Source organism: Odocoileus virginianus, chromosome 7 (assembly GCF_023699985.2).
Source record: "Odocoileus virginianus isolate 20LAN1187 ecotype Illinois chromosome 7, Ovbor_1.2, whole genome shotgun sequence".
In the NCBI taxonomy this organism is placed as follows: Eukaryota; Metazoa; Chordata; class Mammalia; order Artiodactyla; family Cervidae; genus Odocoileus; species Odocoileus virginianus.
Genome location: NC_069680.1, coordinates 61,683,335 through 61,696,447, shown reverse-complemented (window position 1 = coordinate 61,696,447; position 13,113 = coordinate 61,683,335). Strand labels below are relative to the sequence as shown.

Here is a 13,113-nt window from a genome sequence, read left to right as displayed (position 1 = left end):
ATTTAAGCATCTACTGACTTGGTAAAAAATGATCATAACCCACTTACTGCTTTTATATTCTTTATTAAAATTCTGTCCTTACAGGGAAGAGGGTAGATTAAGGAACATATTACTCTTGTGTTCCAGGTGTGCAAATAAAAGGCATGAAAAGTTCATCACAAAAACACTGACATATCCCTGTGGTTATGAGGGAGGTGGGGTATTAAAAAAGAATCATGAAAAAAAAAAAAAAAGAATCATGGTTGGTTCAGGCTCTGTGAGCGCAGTAACTCCAGCAAAGTGAGAGCCTGTGACCCGTAGGTCTCCAGGTTTCCTTTTGGCTTGGGGTCTTGTAACCTCTGCATGGGATGCTTTGCCTCCTTCACCGATGAGGATCCGGGGACCAGGCTGTGTCCTGGGACCCCACGTCCCTTGCCCTTATCTGGCTGTTGGGGTCATGTGCCCCGTGCTGTGCCTGGACTTAGGAAGCCTGTGGATGGGGGTGGCCGTGCAGCCTCCATCTTGCCGCTGAGACCAGTCAATGAGGCATCCAGTTTAGACCGAATCTCGTCCGACTTTACTCAGCTCTTTCACATCACCTACTGCAGTGCACACTTCCCTGTTCTGTTCCCCAGCGGGAAGTAGGAGCCGCAGTGTGGGGGTGGTGGTGGAGGAGGTGAGGCGGAGGTGGTGGGCCAAAGGTGCCGAGACCTCTGTCTGTGGTCTGTTCTTAAGATTGTCACAGATGGATGGGACCCTGGGTCTGCCCCTCCCTGGTCAAAGTGTAACCTTGGATAAATGCCCTTCCCATCCCAGGTCTGAATTTCTCATTTGGTACAATGATGGAATGAGACTAAATGAACTTTAAGGGTCTGCCCTGAAATTAGGCTGAGATTTCCTTCCCTTCCTTTGAATTTTTAGGTACTTCTCCTTTGGGAGATGGTGAGTGAGGGTCATCATCTCTGTGCTCAGAACCAGAGGGTCAAGCATAGGTAGAAGGCGAGTGCTTTTGTGGGCCACTGAGGCCTTTCTCATTCCGGAGTAAGATGACAGTCGAGCTCTAGACGGGGGGGGGGGTGGGGGGGGGTGGGGGGGGTGGGGGGGGGGTGGGTGGGGGTGGGGTGGGGGGGGGGGGTGTGCTGCTTCCTTCTCCAACAGGCTGATTTTTAGCCTGGTTCTCAGTTCGAGCTTCACTTCTTGTTCCCTTCTCCAGTGACTCACGCACTTCCCATCGTCCCCCATCTTGCCCCTCAGTCCCTTTCCTCCACTCCCTCCAACTCCGGGACAGACCTCAGTAGGGCCTTGGGATGGAGTGTGTTTGTTGGGAAGGGGAAATTTTCCCTTCCCTTCTTTGGTCTTTTTGATTGGTCAGATAATTAAAATGATGTAAGGCAGATTAACAGAAAGTAAAATTTAACTTCCTATGTTCAGGAATCCCACAAACATGAGCAGGTCAGAGACAGAGAGGTAAAATGAGATATATACCCCATCTTGAGATAAGGAATAGAATAGGGGACCTGGGGCTTCCAAGGACAGGAGGGTCACCCATAGGCAGATAAGAGCAGATTTTTTGGTAATTAGGGGTCTGCCCTGCCATATACATGGAGGTCACGTAGATAAAATGTGTCCCTGGTAATAACTGTCTTTCTGGGGAAAATTCCTAATTTATTTTATTTTTTAAATTCCCAATTTAAATTCTTCTATGTAGTTAAGGGAGAAGCAGTAATTTCTCTTAACTCCGCAGGGTCTCCATCGCCTTTAATGTGAAAGACAAGTGTGTGTGTGTTAGTCGTGTCTGACTCTTTGCGACCTCAGGGACTGTAGCCTGCCAGGCTCCTCTGTCCATGGGATTCTCCTGGCAAGACTACTGGAGTTGGTTGCCATTTCCTACTCCAGGGCATCTTCCCAACCGAGGGATAGAACCTGCATCTCTTGCATCTCCTGCATTGGCAGGCAGATTCTTTACCACCGTGCCACCTGGGAAGCCTCTTATTACCCATTGTATGGGCGTGTGCTAAATCGCTTCAGTCCAGTCCGACTCTTTGCTACCCCATGGACTGTAGCCCACCAGGCTCCTCTGTCCATGGAATTCTCCAGGCCAGAATACTGGAGCCAGTTGTCATGCCCTTCTCCAGGGGATCTTCCACCCAATATCAATTCTCATTCAGCCAACCATGTTTCACTTTGTTGACATGATGACAGTTGCTAGTCAAAGATACTTTAAGGCCTAAAAGGGGAAAAATGAAATACAAAACCACTCTATGGCATTTCTTAAACTAACACGTTGGATGGGTGAAAGGCTCACATGCCAAAGTGGTACATCTGAGACCTGCCATGAAACCCTACATATCTAATATTGGAAAAACCGGTCTGTGAGTCACGGGGAGAAGGGATGGTGGATGTGAGACGTGAAGAGGGAAAATCAGGAACCAGAATGAAGCTGCGCACTAACCCAGCCACTTACATACCATGAATGTCAATTTAGGAGACAGCTTTGGGTCTTTGGGTGGTGAGTTTGAATTCTGACTGTGAGAGCTTAGAAAAAGTAGATGAACTTTTCGATTCTCGGCTGAAAAATGGCCCTAATAACAGAAAACGGTACGTCATAGAAAAAAGGTGAGGCTTGAAAGATATTTTATATAAATAATCCCTTACGTCTTCAATTTTGTATTCTTTTCTGATGACCCCTCCCTCCTTCCGCCCCGCCCCGCCCCGCCCCGCCTCGCCTCGCCCCGCCCCGCCTCGCCCCGCCTCGCCTCCGCGCAGGCGCCCTCTGTGGCGCTGAGTCAGGCTGCGGGCGGAATTCGGACCCGCCTGGTGGGGTTTGATCTTGCGCTTGCGCAGTGGGCGACGCTGGGGCGGAGCAGGTTTATATTCGCCGAGAATCAGCTGACGCTCTGCATTGCAGACTGCGGAGTCCGGTGGCGCCATGTACTCGTTCTTCGTCCTGGCCAGCCTCCTCGGCGCGGGTAAGCCCTGAGAGCCCCACTCCCCCACCCTGGGGTAGGGGTCCTCCGCAGAACGCGGCCGGCTCCTCCGGGATCGGGCTGTACCGGGCCTCCCCTCTCCGCGCTCCGTAGGGATTGGCGAGGGGCGCGCACTGCGCAGGCGCGTGCGCAGCGCCTGGTAGCTGCTGGGCGGCGGAGGGGCTGCGGGAGGCCCTTGGAAACCTGGTTGCCAAGGGTCTGGGGTCCGGCGGGTGGGGCAGGGGAAGTAGCGTCTCCCTCAGGGCTTTAGTGGGCGTGGCTGGGACTTACCGGGGCCTTCCCTTAAACTCTCCGTCCGGCTCTCGGGGTAGGCTTGTAGGGTGACCCCTCCAGCAGCTGTGTTTTGCTTCTGCTGGGCGCACGTGATCGCGACGGACTGGAGTCTCAACTTCTGGACAGACTCCGGCCTTTGGCCTCACTTGCCCCGGGTTTTAAAAGTATTGAAGTCACAGGAAGCACAGAAGTGTTATGTATCTTCTGTGTTGATGCTTACCTTTGCCTGCATTGCTTACTCTTCATCGTGCACCTCGAAGATGATAAGAGGTTTTTGTTGTTTGCAGTGGAGCCCTCCTTTCATCTCGTGTGGCCGTTGGCCGGCTTTGGCAATGGCCTTTATTTTGGTGAAAATGTAGTACTTGAGAAGTTGGTGCTACGCAGCAGTATTCTTACACCCACTAATTGTCCTGAAGTAGTGTTAATGCGTGTTAAAATCTATACAGGGCGGAGCTTGAGAACTAGCTGCCCTGCCTTCCTGGAATTAGAAAGGGCCCTATACCCTCCCCACACCCTTTCAGCTTTTGTCTTCACATGGTAACCTCATTTAAATCATCCTGGTAAAGGGTAAGGAGTGAGATAAATAGAGCCAGATTTTAATTTAAATACAGAGAGGTGTTTTCACAAATCTGGGTGTTTTCAGATAATAGCCCTCTGAGGGAAATAAATCAGATCTTTACAGACATTCTCAGTTTCTGTTTTGGGTGAACTGTAATTTAAGGGCTCGCTTCCATTTTAACTCATGCAGCAATCCAAAATTTAATTAAACCGTAACAAAATGGATGACAGTTGATGGAAAAATCAAAGAAATAAGTTATTTATAGGTGACATAGATTTAAGGTGTTTTTCCTCATGTTAGCTTTCAGCAATTTCCAGGAGCGTGTCTTAACCTTAAACCAAGCTCCTAACCTTATTTTACTTGTGGATTATGAAAGGCGATCAGTTTATAAAGATTTTGGTTTATAATCACTGAAGAAGCTTTTTTCTTGCTGGGGTTGGTACTGCTTGTTATTTCATGGTCTGTATGATAAACGAATGCTAGTCTGTAAATATACTGATTGAGAACAATTATTTTGTTTTTCAGTATCCAATTTCTTTTACTGGCAGTGAGTCACTTCTCACGAGACCCTTAGGGGTTCTGAATCACACCGCACAAAGAGGAAATGTAAAGTCCTCCTCTGGTACAATATACACGGGAGGGAGTGTGGCTAACCAGACAGTTAACCTTGACACCTTCTTCCCAAAGCACTTGGACAATAGGAGTGTGTAATAATGTGCTCTAACCTTGCTGCCCAGCCTTCAGGATTACGTCAAGGTCATGCTCTGAACTGGAGAAGGAAATGGCATCCCCCTCCAGTAGTCTTGCCTAGAAAATTCCATGGATGGAGGAGCCTGGTAGGCTACAGTCCATGGGGTCTTAAAGAGTCGGACACAACTGAGCAACTTCACTGGTTCACTGGTTCATGCTCTGAACACAATGTGTGAATGCCTGCTTGCTTTGACAGTTCTGGCCTCACTGTAGGTTTTTGAAAAGATAAAAAGTGTTTAGGATTGATGTTGAGCTTGTTAACAAAGGTGCCTGGTGACGGCAGCCATCATCTGCTCCCTGAGAGCGTGTCATCCTGGATCTGCAGAGGCTTTCTGCTTTCTGTTTCAATGATGTCCTGGTGGTAGAGAAACGTTTTTTGAGTTACTTTTCCAATCATCCTATTGCCCGTCCTTTTTCTCCACCTGGAAAAGAAATGGCAGTGACGGTATACTGAGAGAAATGGAGAGTACCTCCTCTGACTTCTCAGGAATGAAGATACCGAGGCCCCCAGAAATGACTCCCCCCAAATCGTAGGCCATTTACTGGGGAAGTCAGAATCAGAACCCAGGACTCAGGACAGTGCTTGCTGTTTATCCTTCCGTCAACATGAACTGCTTAATTCTTTACAAGTTTACTGGGCTGTAATTTACACCCAGAAAACATGCACATTTTAAGTGTACAAACTGAGGTATTAGTGCATGTGAACACGCCCACTTCAGAAACCCCTGTACCTTCCCATCTCTCTCTAACTTGTCCCGAAGGAAACCACTTGGTTAGCTTCTAGCACTGTTGATGTAAAAAACCCAACTGCTGCTTTTGAGCTTTTTATACATGGGATCGCATAGTGAGGACATGCTGTTGGGTGGTTCTTCTAGTGGAGAAAGGCAGGCCCAGGGTTAATGAGGTGAAAAGTACAAGACCTGTGGCTTGGTGTCTGGGAGGTGGTACATATTCCCTGAAGCTTCGCTGCCTGTTACTGTCACTTGTGTAGAGGCTAGCCAGCTGAATAGTTTGCCCAGCACTGAGGCGGGTAGCTCTCTAGGGATGCTAGAATGTATTATGTACAAACTTACATTCATTTGATAGCTGCTCTAAAATTGTTTTTCTTTATTGTTGGCTTTGCTGGGCCATCGCTGCTGTGCTCACTTTCTCTAGTTGCAGCGTGGGGGCTTCTCACTGGTGGAGCGTGGGCTCTAGGTGTGGGCGGGCTCAGTAGCTGTGGCTCATGGGCTTAGTTTCCCCACGGCATGTGGGATCTTAGTTCCCAGGCCAGAGATCGAACCCATGTCCCCTGCATTGGCAGGTGGATTCTTAATCACTGGCCCACCAGGGAAGTCCCGTGACAGCTTATTTTTATTAAGATGTTGTGTGCGTGCATGCTCAGTCAAATCTCTTTGTGACCCCACATTCTATAGCCCTCCAGGCTCCTCTGACTGTGGGATTTTCCCAGTGTGGATACTGGAGTGGGTTGCCATTTTCTCCTCCGGGGATCTTCCCAACCCAGGGATTGAACCTGCATCTCCTGCATTTTAGCAGACAGATTACCACTGAGCCACCTGGGAATCCACCTATTAAGATGCAAGACATGATTATGGCATGCCTGCTGAATATCACCAGTTTCAGTTTTCATCTGTCAGAAAGTGAAAGTGTTAGTCGCTCAGTTGTGTCCAACTCTTTGGGACCTTGCTGCCAGTTTCTTCTTCCTATGGGATTCTCCAGGCAAGAATACTGGATTGGGTAGCTATTCTCTTCTCCAGGGGATCTTCCTGGCCCAGGGATTGAACCTGGGTCTCCTGCATTGTGGCAGATTCTTTACCATCTGAGCCACCAGGGAAGCCAATTCCAGTTCTCACCTGTCAGGAATTTGGACAGTTTCCTTGCTTATGAATTTTTAGTCAGAATCAACATTCATAGTAATATGAATATAATTCGTGAAGGGCTTATTTGTATTAGCCAGCCAAGGATTTGGTAAGTGCTTTTTTAAATTGCCTTTGACAAGGTGTGTCCAGTACCACCTATGATAGCTAAAGTGTATTGAATCAGGTGGTCTCAATTTTTCTAAATGAGGAAGGGAAACTTGCTCCTACATTTTCTTGAGATGTGAAGGTGTGGAATGGCCGGGCTGTGGCTTGACTGGATTGGGAAGAGGAAGGGCGAACAGGGAACTGCTGGCTGGGGAAAGCACCTGGTCAGGCAGGGGACGTTCTCCAGCCCAAGACCTTGCCACGTTGGGCTGGTGTGCGCTGCAGCTTCTGGAGGCAGTCTTCCAGCATGGGCATTCTAAACCCAAGCCTTGGTCCTGACACCCTTGATTTGGGTCTTCCTCCTGGAAGGAGGGTCTGGATTTTTCTTGCCTTGATTTTTTTTAAATCATTTAAAAACTGCAGTGATTGGGATGAAGAATTTGACTGTTGGCAAAAGCACTCGTTCCTTTACTTCTGTTTCTTGAAGTTCCAGGAAACAACTCCTGAATTGTGACCTTGGGTAATGGCCTATGCACTGAAGAATAATCTGTCCAAATTTCATGTTTTCTTGTGGAATTTATAATTCTTTAATATGGGAGTGAGATGATACTGTGGAATTGAAGTTTTAACTAATCACACCGCTGACTCTATGACCCTGGGCAGTTTTCTTAAACTGCTTCCTCATCTGTAAAGTAGGATTGGTAGTCATTCCTATCTGACTGGGTTGTAGTGATGCTTGAATCGCTTACTGAATGACGGGGCCCAGGCATTAAGCACTGTAAGGTTTGTTGTTACACCATATATAGAAACAGCAGTGCGTGTTTGGTAATGTCCTTGTTCTGCCGGCACAGCAAACTCTCTCTGCCCTTGATTTTGTGATGTCTCCTGCCTTCTTTCATTGCAAAAGATGTAAATTTAACAAGAAACAAAATTACATTGACTTGTAAATGTGTATGTTGGTCATAATTACTGGGTTAGAAAACAAACCAGGGTAGGTAGTCAGCCATTAGCAGGGAGGTGGGAAAGAGTTTGGCCTGGCAGCCAGACTCAGTTTATACATCAGTCTTTAACAGAGCAGCCCAGCAGATCAGGTTGGCTCCTGGTAACCTGACTGCTCAGATTCTAGGCCCATCGTCACTAACCATGGTCCCTGCAGCCTGTTCCATACCCCCTCTGCGACCTCTCACCCCCAAGTCTGGCTCCCTGTCCATCAGTGGAGGTGAACTAATTAGGTCATAACTGCACATCACAAACAAGTTACATTATTGTAATAGGGCAGAGAGTAAAATAAAAAGTCTGTCTCGCTCCTACCACCTTCCCCCACCCCCAGCCCCACCCCCACCCTTAGGGCCTTTCCCAGAGGCAGCCTGGTACCAGCTTCTTTAGGAACCTCCAGGTTACCTACAGGTGACTGTGTGTATAATTCCCCTTCTGTTTTTCTTTTTAACACAAACACATATTACACTGACTGTTTGCTCCTTGCTCTTTTTTTTTTTTTTACCTTTTTCAATCATGGAGCATCGTAGACATCCAGAAAAGTAGAAGAGTAATTATAATGAAGACCCATGTACATTTGTTGTTGTTGAGTCATTGTGTCCAACTGTTTGTGACCCATGGACTTGTGCACTCTTGTCCTTCATTTCCCAGAGTTCACTCAAACTTGTGTCCATTGAGTCAGTGATGCCATCCAACCATCTCATCCTCTGTCATCCCTTTCTCCTCCTGCCTTCAATCTCCCCTGGCATCAGGATCTTTTCCAGTGAATCAGCTTTTTGCATCAGGTGGCCCAAGTACTTTCTGGAGCTTCAGCTTCAGTGTCAGTCCTTCCAATGAATATTCAGGGTTGATTTCCTTTAGGATTGATTGGTTTGATCTCCTTGCAGTCCAAGGGATTCTCAAGAGTCTTCTCCAGTACCACAGTTGTAATACCCTAGTTAAGATACAGAACAACCCACCTCCTTCCATGGATAACTGCCTTCCTGGGCTTCGTGTTTACCATCCCTCTCCTGGTCTATCTTTATACTTTCATGAATGTAAGTGTGATCTTCAGCAGGTATGAGTAGTATTGTTCTGGATATTTTAAACATTTTATAAACTATGTATTCTTGGGTTTTTTTTTTTTTTGCTAGTGAGATTCATTTTGAAAATTTAGGTCTGTTTCATTCATTTTCAGTACAGTATTCCATTTATATGATACTTATTCTCCATTCTGTTGCTGGACATTCAGATTATTCCAGTTTTATTTTTCTGCTGTAAATACTGGTGTGCACATGAATAGACACTTCCTTACAGGATATACCTAGGAACAGAATTGCTTAGTTGTAGAGTATATCTGGGCTTCCCTGGTGGCTCAGATGGTAAAGAATCTGCCTGCAATGCAGGAGAACAGGACTTGATGCCTGGGTCAGGAAGATCCCCTGGAGAAGGGAATGGCAATCTACTCCAGTATTCTTGCCTGGAGAATTTCATGGACAGAGGCGCCTGGCAGGCTAGAGTCCGTGGGGTCGTAAAGATTTGGACAGTATCTATTTTCATCTTAATTAGAAATTGCTGAATCAGTTTCTAAAATGATTTTAAGAATTTCTGTTTCCACAGAATATGCAGCTTTTAGTTACCTTATTAACATTTGATGTCAAACTTGAAATTTTGCCATGATAAGAGTAAAAAAACAAGGTGGTTTTTCATTTGCATTTCTGTTTATATCTTTAGAGGTTATTCATGCTAATTACAGATCTATACTACTTACCTTTCTAAAAAAATTTTAAAATTTTGAAATAATCTTAGATTTACAGAAAAGTTGCAAAGCTAATGCAGTGAGTTTCTGGATACCCTTCACCCTGTATGCCCTACTGTTAACATCTTGTGTAAGCACTGTACAGTTGTTAGAAGTAAGAAATTAACCTGTTAACTAGACTGAATGGGCTTCCCAGGTGCCTTAGTGGTAAAGAATCTGCCTGCCAATGCCGGAGACTCGGGTTCAGTCCCTGGGTCAGGAAGAGCCCCTGGAGGAGGAAATGGCAGCCCCCTCCAGTATTCTTGTCTGGAAAATCTCATGGGCAGAGGAGCCTGGTGGGCTACGGTCCATGCGGTCGCAAAGAGTCGGAGACAACTGAGCACGCATGCAGACTGCACACTTCATTTGGATTTTACCAATTTTCCCACCAAGCTCGTGTTTTTGTTCCAAGAGTGGATCCAGAGTAGCACATTGTGCTTCAGTTGTCCTGTCTTCTTAATCACTTTCTGCTTCCCAGCTGTTTAAAAAAGTGCTGCAGAGTATTTTATTCTATAGATGTTTTGATTTAGTTAAACCTGTTGATGGACATCTGTGTCCCAGAAAAAGTGAGATGGATTCTAATGACATGTCTAAATTTTATAATTGAATTCTGGTCATATTTGGATAGATATTGCTTTTGAAAAGTAATTCTTTACATGACAGGAGATGTTATAGAAAGTTCTTCTGGCCAGTCTTATTACAGTGAAAAAAGAAAAAAAAAATATATAAAAGCCAAAACAAAACTCCTTTAATAGCCATGCTGGGATGCTGTCCTACATGTGCAGAGGGCTATGTAGGAGGAAAACCTGAAGCTTAATCTGCATGGTCACGTCTTCTGGTCCTTGGATACTTTGAAGGGTTCTTCTCCCTCTCCTGTCAGGTCAGGGCTGCTGAGTTACTGTTGCCCAGAATTTTGCATTTGTGTTCTACCAGTCTGGGACATCTTCCTTTTTAGACAATCTTGTGGTTACTCTCTGCTTAGCTGTTGTCCACGGCTCTGTCTGAAATGGCTGTGCCATCCTGCCCTCGGCTTGCTTTTCCTTGGCTTCATTTTTCTTCATAACACCCAGCTCTGCCTGGCATCATGTGATGCGTTTTTATTTGTTGTCATGGTCACTTACTGGATCTGCAGCATGTGTGATGGTGTTCAGCACCTAATAGGTGCTCAGCACCGCTGGACCGTGGTGTGAGGTGTAGAGAATAGATGTCCGCTCAGTATGTAGTGCTGGTGGGTCGCTGTGCGTAAAACCTAAATGCTGGTAGCGCCAAGTCTTTGTCACGATTAAACAAAGCATTTTCTTTTATTAACTGAAACTAATTTTGAGAAATTATGTTTAGGAGTTGCCACATCAAGAGTGACTTTGGATTCAGGTGAACTGTTGGCTTTTAATAATAGTTTGTGTCCAGCTTAGAAACTGCCTGTCCCCCAAGCCTGTTGGAGAGGATTTTATGTAGGGAGTAGGGACACAAGAGCCTAACACAACTTAGATACCCCTGGTGGCCCTGACTTCTGGAAATTATTTCCCCTCCTTTTGGTTCCAGAACTTGATTGTTTATAAATGTTTAACGCAGTACTTCTCCAACTTTTTGGTCTCAGGATCCTTGTATATTCAGGAGACATTGAGAGATCCCCCAAAGAACTGTTCTTAATGTGGATTATATCTGTTGATATTTACCATCTTATAAATTGACAACATTTTAAAAATAATGCTTAAAAAATAACTCCATTGCATGTTAAAATACTGTGATTTTAATGACAAATAGCTTTTTTCCTAAACATAAACATGCTTAGGGAAGGGAACAGCTTCTTACATTTTTGCAATCTTTTTAACATCTGGCTGGATTTTCAGTTGCTTCTGCATTCATTCTTTGCACTGTCACATGTCACATATTTCCGGAAAAATTCCACTGCTTCTTTGTGGGTGAATGAGTGTAAAAGGCAACTAGCATCTTCATATTACTCTTAATCTGAGAATTTTGACCTCACGGACCCTCTGAAAGAATCTTTGAGACCCTCAGGGTTCCATGGACCATACTTAGAGTGTGAATCACTGGTGTAGCTGATTTGCAGGAGCTGCAGGTGTCAGAGTAGGTGACCCTTCCCCAGAGTTCACTATGTGCCCAGCTCTCTTCTAGGAGCTTTTTGCTTCAAATCGATTTTATCCTCACACGAGCCCTCACAGGTGAGATCAACCAAATCAGAATGCTGGGGGCATTCTAGTATCCTGCCCTCATCCATGCTGTGGTCTGAATTTTAGATTTCGGCATTTTCAGTGAAGGTGGTATTCTTTTTAAGCGTTATGTAAGTGACACTTATAGACACACACGTGTCTGAAACTTTTATTTTACGTTTAATTTAATTTATTTGGCTGCACCAGGTCTTAGTTGCAGCCTGCAGGATCTTTAGTGGAGGCATGCGAACACTCAGTTGCAGCGTGTGGAATCTAGTTCCCCAACCAGGGATCAAACCCAGGCCCCCTGCATTGGTAGTGTGAAGTCTTAGCCACTGGACCACCAGGGAAGTCCCTGAAACTTTTTAGTTAATAAACAATCAATGTGGGATAAGCCCAGAACACTCCTTATTAGTGGAGTTTGCATGAAAATCTTTTTTTCTTTTTTTAAGGAATATTTTCTTCTTCAGGGGTGCAGAGACCATCTAGCTGGTTAGCAGGGATGGGGGGAGAGCCTGGACTGGCTGCTGGCTGAATTGACCCCTGGGCTGTACCGTGGGCCGTGCAGATGTGCATTTTTGACCTCTGCCTATACCCATCCACCTGACTGGATGTTAGGCAGTCCTATCTGGCCCTGTGGCATAATCTTACCTAAGTGATTTAAGTTCATCTCTGATCATTAACCTAATATGTTGACATGTTGGAAGAGCTTTTGTTAATAGTTTATATTGGACTAGAGTCATCTTTTTTTTTTTTTAAATCTCTTTGTTGGAGTATAGTTGATTTACAGTGTTGTGTTATGACTGGAATGCTCTTGAATGAAGGAGATACGAATTTATCTTCTCAAAATCAATTATGCCCCCATTTATCTTCTCAAAATCAATTATGCCAAGTTGAATCATTCTTTTACAGTCTTAAGAAGATCACCTTGCCCCTCATTGTGTTACCACACAGGGCAGTGTCCCTGAGCATTCTGTTGCTTTCTTCATGGGGATTAATTTCTTCCTGGAATGATCTGGCTTATGAGAAAAATTTAGAAACACGGCAGCAGAGGGAGAGGAGAGACAGGGAAGAAAGAACCTTTGTCTTAAGTAACAAATAATAGCTTATCTGGGCCAGAGGTAATGGGATGTCAGCCTAGGGAGCTTGAAAGCTTTATTGCCACAGATTTCTTTTGTGATAAGACAAATATTTGGACCTTACTTCCTCCAGATCAAGGCAGGCTGCCTCTGAGCTAATGCCATTCTGAATGATTAAATGGGCAGTGTTTTTATTCAGCTCTGTGGAATGTTTTCCAAAAGCAAGATCCTATAAAGAAGAGACAAATGTTCTTTGCCATGGGAGGTATTTGAGACACCAGCTGTTTCATCGAGTAGTCAGTGTTGACTGCATTGTATTATCTCCCTGCTCTTAGGGAATCTAAGTGCACGAATTCTCCTGAGAAATGTCTGAATGCGGGGGACCTGAGGTAGATGCTGCCCCTCCTGGGGTTCATCTCTCTTGGTTTCCTAGCAACCTGCTTGTTGCCATGGCAGTGCATTACCCAGGCATCAGATCCACTGCCCTGTGGAATGTGTGCCGAGTGTTCTGATTATTGATACAGGGAGGCTGCTTGGCATTTTTCTGTAACACCATCCCCCCGCTTTTTGTTAATAAT

The 13,113-nt window shown here is 45.4% G+C and overlaps 1 protein-coding gene across 1 annotated transcript in view; it reads left to right on the top strand.

Annotated features, from left to right (window-relative positions):
* The first annotated feature begins 2,812 nt into the window (after positions 1 to 2,812).
* The window catches only part of PSAP (prosaposin), a 33,387-nt gene continuing 23,086 nt past the window's right edge, over positions 2,813 to 13,113 (top strand). Inside the window, exon 1 of the mRNA XM_020891224.2 lies at positions 2,813 to 2,948. Coding sequence (XP_020746883.1) covers positions 2,909 to 2,948 — 40 coding nt within the window. The 5' untranslated portion in view covers positions 2,813 to 2,908. The remainder of the gene's footprint in view (positions 2,949 to 13,113) is intronic.